The 9,911-nt window shown below is 40.5% G+C and overlaps 1 protein-coding gene across 1 annotated transcript in view; it reads left to right on the top strand.

The window, feature by feature from the left end:
• The first annotated feature begins 63 nt into the window (after positions 1-63).
• Positions 64-9,911, top strand: part of TBC1D12 (TBC1 domain family member 12) — a 90,620-nt gene continuing 80,772 nt past the window's right edge. The window contains exon 1 of the mRNA XM_070432668.1: positions 64-244. Within this exon, the coding sequence (XP_070288769.1) occupies positions 207-244 (38 nt within the window). The 5' untranslated portion in view covers positions 64-206. The remainder of the gene's footprint in view (positions 245-9,911) is intronic.

Raw genomic sequence — 9,911 nt, 5'->3', positions numbered from 1 at the left:
TTCCGTGGACCGGCCTGGGCGGACGCCCTCTCGCGGGGACAGTCTCACGGTCCGGGCCAGACGTCGCCGAAGTGTCCCGGGGCGGATAATTGACTGGCTTTGTGAATCTAGGGGTCACCATCAAGAGTCTTATAGCCACCTGGACTCTTTCCGGATTTCCTTAAAAGTGGGAAGTTGGGCTCCTCATCTGAGAACGAAAGGACTCGATGTGTCAATCACCTCTGCATTTTGTGCCTCTCCTCACGTAGGTACCTCATTGTTGTGTTAGACTGGTTTTTTGGGGGGTCTTTTTTTTTTTTTTTGTAGTCTTCTTCCGTTAAGTCTTGAGGGCCGAGAAATACTTACTCTTTCTGTGTAATGCCGGCGCTTTCCTGACCCTCGACCAGCTCTCCGGGCGTGTTTGTGCAATGCCGAATTTCCCAGGACCTTCCGGCGCTCACAAGTTGGTGATTCTTGAATTTTTTTTTTTTAAACACTTTTGCCTTCATAACTATTGCCTGACAGGTTACCTCAGTGAGATTCATGTGCATTTCAGTATTTTGCAACTACGTTATTACCTTTGTGTAAATGGTATTGCCTGCTTAGCAATTCCGCCAACATTTTAACAGGTAGATTTATGCACTGCAAGAAGAAGAACGTGTTTTTCAAAATGACTGACTCTAAGAGACCTTTCTTCATGCATAAGTTTAAGAATTCCACTTCGGATTATTTTTTAAAAAGACCAAAAAGAGTCTATGGTTCTTGAGCACATTGCGGACACTGCGTCTGGCCTGACCGCCCTGAGCCAAGTGGGAAAAAACGAGCAGAGACTCAAAAGGATGCTAAGCTTCCTGTGGGGGTGGGTCTTAGAGAGGCTGAGAAGAAACCTCCCAATTTCTGTATCCCACCCCAAAAAGCAAGAATCCCATTCTCTCCGGAATTCTCTCCATGCCTTCCGGCCTCCCCAATTTCCCCATGGCTCTCTGTCCTGACACGCGTTCGCAGCAACAGCAGAGCCTGTCCCAATGGAGCATTACTTCATCAAGCAAATCGAAAACGTTCGCCTGTGGTCTTCCCAAGTGTCTGATTGCCTTCCCAAACAACAACTTATCCATGGTTACTCCCATCATTTTTGGCCTTCCCTGCAGTCTCACCCACGGAGAGGCACCGGCATTTCAGTTCAAAACCAAATACCAGCTTTATCAGACTCCTTTATCATTAATTATCCCTTCTTTCCTATATTCTTTCCCTCCCTGATGGGCCCTTCCCCTTGGCCTATAAACATATTCAAATCTCTCCCATCCTCAATTATTTTTATTTAAGGACCCTATCTCCATAGATAGATAGATAGATAGATGATAGATTTATTTCAGAGAGGAAGGAAGAGGGAGATAAAAACATCAATGATGAGAGAATCACTGATTGGCTGCCTCCTGCACACCCACTACTGAGGATTGAGCAGCAACTGGGTGTTATGCTCTGACTGGGAATCCAACTGCGACCTCCTGGTTCATAGGTTGATGCTCAACCACTGAGCCACACTGCTCGGCAACCGTATCTCCTTTAAATTGTTGTTTTATTTTCCTCCTTCTCAGCTTGTCCTTACTTCCAAAAAATTAATATTCTCCTGGTGTCTCCACTTCCTCTTTCCTATTATCACAGTCCAAGCCTGTCCTAGCTTTTTGGGAAATTAAGTCATACTTTTGGCCCATTTTAAGTTTATATAATCAGCTAAAATCTTTGGATCATTTTAAAGCCATTGTTGCCAAGCTAAATCTCTCCCATCTTGAATTTGAGCAATCTATTATTTGAACACAAACTTAGAAACGGAAGTTTACTAACTTAATCTTACTGTTTTTTCAGCTTTGTCTCATTTCCCATTCACTCAACCCATTGCTAAGCTAAGTTTGGGCTGTAGATCCTCTTGGTTCCTCCAGAGCTTTCCTGGACACTTGGGCTGAGAGGGATCACTGGGTTACCCCAAACTAACTTCACAGGGATTATACCCAGAGGTTCCAGAGAGCCCTTTTCTTACAGAGGTCTGTTAACCCATCTGGCTCTACTGATAACATCCCACTGAAACTGTTCTCATTAAGGGCACCAAGAGCCTCTACGTTGTGAATTTTTTCTTTTTTACGTGTGCATGGAATCACGTCATTTGCCTGCCTTCCTTCCTTCCTTCCTTCCTTCTTTCCTTTTTTTTAATCTCTCAGATCTCTCTGTGCCATTTCTCCTTTCTCACATTGGAATTTTGACTCCCTTCACTCCCCTCACAGCCCCTACTCCAGGTTCTCTTACCTCCATTCCTTCTTTCTCTGGCCTCTTCAATGTTGACTCGCAAGGTTCTACTCTTGGCACACTTGGCTACTTCTCTTCTTGTGCTTGCTCTCCCGGCATGATCTCATCCATCTACCTCAGTGGTTCTCAAGCTTCTGGCCCTTTAAATACAGTTCCTCATGTTGTGACCCCCCCCCCAACCAAAAATTATTTTCGTTGCTACTTCAAAACTGTAATGTTGCTACTGTTATGAATCGTAATGTAAATATCTGATATGCAGGATGGTCTTAGGCGACCCCTGTGAAAGGGTCGTTAGACCGCCAAAGGGCTCTCAACCCACAGGTTGAGAACCGCTGATCTACCTATTGCAGAGATTCTCAAATCTTTTGTCCAATTCATATCTCTTTCTCAAGCTTCAGTCTTCAAAGTTCAGTCCTATAGCCACCTGCTTCCTGGACATCTCCACGAGGTAACCACAGAACTTCAATTTATCATGTTTAAAACAAAACTCCAAACTACTGTTTTTCACTTGTCCCTCTTCCAACATCCCCTATTTCATTCATTTACCCACACCTAAAATCCCAATATTCCAGAGATCTTTGGAAACAAGCCAGGAATTTCTTGGCCACTCACATACTACAATTCTTTCATTTTCTGTAAACAAACTGGATTCAAACTGTCACTAACTGGATTGGTACATTAAGGTTGCTAATGTTCCAGTCCCATAAGACAATTTATATGTTATAACAAGGGACCTTGAGGAAACTAAAAATGCATAATAGGCGTGAAATAGATGCTTTGTATTTCCTGGTGAAAAATTACCAAATGGTGCCAGATTATAAATGTAGATATCCAAAATCACAACATTAAGAATTTGAAAGTATATATGTCATGGTCTCTACCATTGACATTATTAAAATATACTTAAGAAAAATAGACAGGCCGAAACCGGTTTGGCTCAGTGGATAGAGCGTCGGCCTGCGGACTGAAAGGTCCCAGATTCGATTCCGGTCAAGGGCATGTACCTGGGTTGCGGGCACATCCCCAGTAGGAGATGTTCAGGAGGCAGCTGATCGATGTCTCTCTCATCGATGTTTCTAACTCTCTATCTCTCTCCCTTCCTCTCTGTAAAAAATAAATAAAATATATTTTTAAAAAAAAAGAAAGAAAGAAAAAGAAAAATAGACAGTTGAGAAAGATAATTATGCATGCCCAAATAGAGATTAATAAAAGAGATTGCTTAGGTGCCAAAAAGATAAAGAAAAGGTGTTTTGGAGGAAATAACAGAGTAGTGTATGCTTAGGTGTACCCTTATAGAAAGAATCAAGTTCAAATATTTGGGATAGCATTTGCAAGTAAGGTCACACAGGTAGTACAAATAATTTATATTGTGGTCCATCAGGAAGTTAGATTAAAATAGCTAGTAACAATTGTAACTAATGATTAATTGTTAAACTAAAATTTTTAACAAAAAAACTAATAACAAAAATAATAGTAATATAGCACATGTTATCGGTGTCCCATTGACATCCTGTAGGGACTTTCCATTCCATACATGCCTAAAAAATCCTTGCAACTTTCAACCTGAGAACGTTTTCTCTTTTTCTCAACCCTGCAGGACAGGGCATAGTGCCAGGGAATTTTTACCTTCAACCAATGACAAATGTAAGTAGAAGGGCAAATACACCAATTATGGTAGACTGAAAAATGTGCTCCAAAGGGATCAGGTCCTAGTACCTGAAACCTGTGAATATTACCTTGTATGACCAAAGTTGTAATTAAAGATCATGAGATGGGGAGATGATCCTGGATTATCAGGTGGGTCCTAAATGCAATCACATGTGTCCTTATAAGGGCTGGGGAGAGGGAGATTACACACAGACAGAAGAAGAGTAGGAGGCAATGTGACCACAGAAGCAGAGATTTTCATAACGTAGCCAGAAATCAAAAAATGCCAGTAACCACCAGAAGGAGGAAGAGACACGGAACAGATTCTCCTCTACAGGCCCTGCTGACAGCATGGTTTTAATGATAATGATTTTGGATTTCTGCCCTCTAGATCTGTTGTCTTCAGCCACAAACTTGTGGTAATTAGTTACAGCAGCCATAGAAAGCTAATACACCAATATTTATGCTAATAAATATACCAGGATCCTCATTCCTCAGAGGTAGCACAACTCTGTGGTACCTTCTACATTGTTTCCTGGAGATTCACAAGAGGATGGAGCCCCACCTGCAGAGGTAACCTAGTCAACAGCCTACTCTATTACTTCACCTCCCAGTCTCACTTCTACATCCTGCTAGCAGAAGTTCCTGGACTCTTCTTCAAAGTAAATCGCTTGCACTCAGATCTTTGTGCATTGGTTTCTAGAGTCACCATAACAATATATCACAAATTACATGACTTATAACATAATTTTATTTTCTTACAGTTCTGGAGGTTAGACATAAAGGTGTTGGCAGAGTCGATTTCTTTTTAGGGAAACAGTTACATTTTTCTCTCCTAGCTTCTGGTGACAACTGGCATTCTTTAGCTGGCAGGTACATCACTCCAATCTCTGCATCACTTTCTTAGGCATGTATGGAATGGAAAGTCCTTACAGGATGTCAGTGGGACACCAATAACATCTGCTATATTCATCTTTACATAGCATTCTCTCTGCTCTGTGTCTTTACATGGACATCTTCCCCTCATGTAAGGACAATCATTATATTGGATTAAGGGTCCACTGTAAAACCTCATCTCAACGTGACTACTTCAGCAAAGATCCTATATCCAAGGTCACATTCTGTCCTGGCCAGTGTGGCTCAGTTGGTTGGAGCGTTGTCCTATGCACCGGAAGGTCATGGATTCAATTCCCTGTCAGGGCACATACCTAAGTTTCGGGTCTGATCCCTGGTCAGGGCACATGGGAGATGCAACTGATCAATGTATCTCTCTCACTGATGTATCTCTCTCTCTCGGATCCTCCCTCTATAAAATCGATTTTTAGTAATTAATAAAAATAAGATAATGACGGTTAGGATTTTTAACATTTGGGGGCAGTACACAATTCAACCCATAATACCTTGACTCAGGGTCATATTCAGGGATATCCAATGTAAGTTATCACTAACTAAACACTTTTTATAGTTCACTATATTATTTCATATTATCCTCAATACTCCTATGAGATAAATATTAGCTTCATTTTAAAGTTCATGAATCTGAGGATTAGATATTATAGGTTAGCAAAGTCTGTGTTTACACCAGGCAGAAAATATAATAGGTTGTCCATCCAACAGTAGAGGAGTGTTTTTCCAGCAAAAAGGATCAAATGCCTTAAGCACGTTTCCTAATCTGCAATATTATAGATTGGGAAAAAATTAAAGAGGGATTTTCCTAGGGTTATAATGCATGCTATTTTCTATTTAAGAGTTTTGTTGATGAATTAAACTTCTGAGACATGACATTTCCTCTTTTTTTACTTGCCTTAGCTGTTCAGAGCCATTCTTTATTCATTGCTTTCCAAAATCTCTAGGGAAGGGGAAGTAGATTCCAAGCACAAAGTCATGTAGTTTCTGACAGCCTCTTTGGCAGCAGTAGTTCCTCACTCTCCTCTCTGTACCAGACTCTGCTAGGAGCTCTCTAAAAGAATGTTCTATAAAACAAAGACACAGTGTCTCCAGGCCTCTGTTCTAAAGCTGCAGGGAAGTATAGCTGAGCAGGGAAGAGACTGTACAATGAAACTAATGTAAAAGCGTGGTGTATGACATTCTCACATCTCCACAGTGCTGTGCTTGCTTATACTAATGTTCTGTACTCCATCATTGCCAAAGCTCCAGTCTTTCCTCTGGTTACAAGTTTGGGAAAACTTCCGCTCATGGGCTAATGTACATAAACTCCCAAGACCTCATTTTCCAAGCTGATGCTGCTGGTTATAATAAAAATCCCCTTGGGCGAATAAATGGATATGTAAGTGAAATAAGTAGTCTGTCTATGCATAGATAGATGAGAGGTCTGGATGATTCAAAATATCTCTTCCTACATGTATCACACCAGAAAAAAGATAACAGTTTGCCCCTAAGGAATGTCTTTTTGGGGCCCACTAGGGTAAAAGGACTTCTTAATATTCTTTTAAGGCCTTTTAACTTTCAGGGGGAAAAAAGGAATTGGTGGCTTCTGGAGCTGGCAAAAATGGGAAGTGGAGGAGGGGAAGGATGTAAGTGAAAGAGCCAGGCTCCAAAATAGCTAACTTTTAAACATAATGATAGTTTCAGTGGGCATACGAATTATCTATTTCTGCTTCACAAATTACCCTAAAACCTAGCAACTTAAAATAATAATAAGCACTTAGTATTTCACACAGTTTCTGTGGGTCTGGAATTTAGAAGTGGCTTATCAGGATGGTTCTGGTTCTGGGATTTGCAGTCTAGATGTTGGATAAGGCTGTTGTCATCAGAAAATTTTCCTGAGACCCAGGGTTAACTTCACTCATATGGCTCTTGGTCAGGGGCCTCAATCCTTACTGGCTGTTGGCTGGAAGTTTCAGTTTCTCACTATGTGAACCTCTCCAAACGGCTGCTTGAGTGTCTTCATGACATAGCAGCTGGCTTCCCCCCGAGCAAGTTATCCAACAGAGTAAGGGGAAGACTAATGCTTTTTAAGATCTACTCTTGCAAGTCATCACTTCCACAATTCAACTTATTAAAAGTGAGTTACTTAATTCAGACCACACTCAATGATAGGGGTATTACAGTTTACTTTTTAAAGAGTATCAACGAAGTTGTGAACATATTTAAAAACCATCAAAGTTGGGTTCCATGAACATTTTTTTATTTTTAGAAAGAGACAGGAAAGGAGAAACATCAATTTATTGTTCCACTCATTATAGATTGCTTCCTTCTTATATGTGCCCTGACTGGGAATTCAACCCTCAGCCATATCAGGATGACACTCTAACCAATTGAGCTACACAGCCAGGGAGTTAGTGTGTGTGTGTGTGTGTGTGTGTGTGCGTGTGTGTGTGTTGATGATTAGATTTTCTAGCAGATGAAATAGCATGTCCAAAGCCCTGCAACCAAAGGGTCAGAGTTTGCTGCCTGCTCAATTTCTCTCTTTTCTGACCTCCCCCTCCTTCCTACCTTCTTTCCTTCCATTCTCCTTGAATGTAGAGAGTTAACACCTTCCTCAGTTCTTGACACATCATTATTCATGCATGTAAAGACTGTGTTCCATGTTTTATTTATCAGTATATTCAGTTTTATCCCCTTTTAGTAATTCTTTTCTCCTCTCTTCCATAGGCAAACTTTTTTTTTCTTTATTGATTAAGGTATTGCATATGTGTTCTTTTCTCCCATTGCCCCCCACCCCCACTCATGCCCTCACCCCACTGGTGTCTGTGTCCATTGGTTAGGCTTATATGCATGCATACAAGTCCTTTGGTTGATCTCTCCCCCATACCTCCACCCTCCCCTACCTTCCCTCTGAGGTTTGATGATCTGATCGATGCTTCTCTGTCTCTGTTTTTGTTCATCAGGTAATGTTGTTCATTATATTCCATAAATGAGTGAAATCATGTGATATTTATCTTTCTCTGTCTGGCTTATTTCACTTAGCATAATGCTCTCCAGTTCTATCCGTGCTGTTGCAAATGGTGAGAATTCCTCCTTTTTTACAGCAGCATAGTATTCCATTGTGTAGATGTACCACAGTTTTCTAATCCACTCATCTGCTGATGGGCACTTAGGCTGTTTCCAAATCTTAGCTATGGTGAATTGTGCTGCTATGAACATAGGGGTGCATATATCCTTTCTGATTGGTGTTTCTAGTTTCTTGGGATATATTCCTAGAAGTGGGACCACTGTGTCAAATGGGAGTTCCATTTTTAGTTTTTTGAGGAAACTCCATACTGTTCTCCACAGTGGCTGCACCAGTCTGCATTCCCACCAGCAGTGCACAAGGGTTCCTTTTTCTCTGCATCCTCGCCAGCACTTGTCGTTTGTTGATTTGTTGATGATAGACATTCTGACAGGTGTGAGATGGTACCGCATTGTCATTTTGATTTGCATCTCTTGGATGATTAGTGACTTTGAGCATGTTTTCATATGTCTCTTGGCCTTTCTTATGTCCTCTTTTGAAACGTATCTATTTAGGTCCATTACCCATTTTTTGATTGGGTTGTTTATCTTCCTTTTGTTAAGTTGTATGAGTTCCCTGTAAATGTTGGAGATTAAACCCTTATCAGTGATAACATTGGCAAATATGTTCTCCCATGCAGTGTTGATGGTTTGTTGTTTTGTTGATGGTTTCTTTTGCTGTACAGAAGCTTTTTATTTTGATGTAGTCCCATTTGTTTATTTCCTCTTTAGTTTCCATTGCCCTAAGAGCTATATCGGTGAAGATACTGCTTCAGCATATGTCTGAGATTTTGCTGCATAGGCAAACATGTTAATGCATTTAACATAAATTTTAAAAATTTCTGTCCTTTGAAAATATATATTTTTCAAATATATGGTTTTGTATATGTACATGTACTTTTTATTTATTTATTTTTAATTTTTTTTAATTAAATCTTTATTGTTCAGATTACATTTGTTCCTCCTTTTTTTTCCCCCCATAACTCCCCTCCTCCCAGTTCCTGCCCCACCCTCCGCCCTCATTCCCCACCCACTGTCCTCATCCATAGGTGCACGATTTTTGTCCAGTCTCTTCCCGCATCTCCCACTCCCCTTTCCCCCCCAAGAATAGTCAGTCCATTCCCTTTCTATGTCCCTGATTCATTATAATCACCAGTTCATTCTGTACATCAGATTATTTATTCACTTAATTCTTAGATTCACTTGTTGATAGATGCATGTTTATTGTTCATAATTTGTATCTTTACCTTTTTCTTCTTCCTCTTCTTAAAGGATACCTTTCAGCATTTCGTATAATACTGGTTTGGTGGTGATGAACTCCTTTAGCTTTTCCTTATCTGTGAAGCTCTTTATCTGACCTTCAATTCTGAATGATAGCTTTGCTGGATAAAGTAATCTTGGTTGTAGGTTCTTGGAATTCATCACTTTGAATATTTCTTGCCATTCCCTTCTGGCCTGCAAAGTTTCTGTTGAGAAATCAGCTGACAGTCATATGGGTATTCCCTTGTAGGTAATTGAGTCTCTTTCTCTTGCTGCTTTTAGGATACTCTCTTTGTCTTTTGCTCTTGGCATTTTAATTATGATGTGTCTTGGTGTGGTCCTCTTTGGATTCCTTTTGTTTGGGGTTCTCTTCGCTTCTTGGACCTGTAAGTCCATTTCTTTCACCAGGTAGGGGAAGTTTTCTGCCATTATTTCTTCAAATAGGTTTTCAATATCTTGCTGTCTCTCATCTTCTGGCACCCCTATAATTCTGATGTTTGTACGCTTGAAGCTGTCCCAGAGGCTCCTTACACTATCTTCGTATTTTCGGATTCTTTTTTCATTTTGCTTTTCTGGTTGGGTGTTTTTTGCTTCTTCGCATTTCAAATCTTTGACTTGATTCTTGCGCTCCTCTGGTCTGCTATTGGGTGTCTGTATAATATTTTTTATTTCAGTCAGTGTATGCTTAATTTCTAGTTGGTTCTTTATTACAGCATCGAGGGTCTTATTAGATTTCGTGAGGGTCTCATTAGATTTTGTGAGGCTCTCATCAAGTT

Source organism: Myotis yumanensis, unplaced genomic scaffold (assembly GCF_028538775.1).
Source record: "Myotis yumanensis isolate MYYU_CA2020_CCGP unplaced genomic scaffold, mMyoYum1.0.hap1 SCAF_13, whole genome shotgun sequence".
Taxonomy (NCBI): Eukaryota; Metazoa; Chordata; class Mammalia; order Chiroptera; family Vespertilionidae; genus Myotis; species Myotis yumanensis.
The sequence above is the reverse complement of the archived record's forward strand: the minus strand, read 5'-3'. Positions and strand labels throughout refer to the sequence as shown.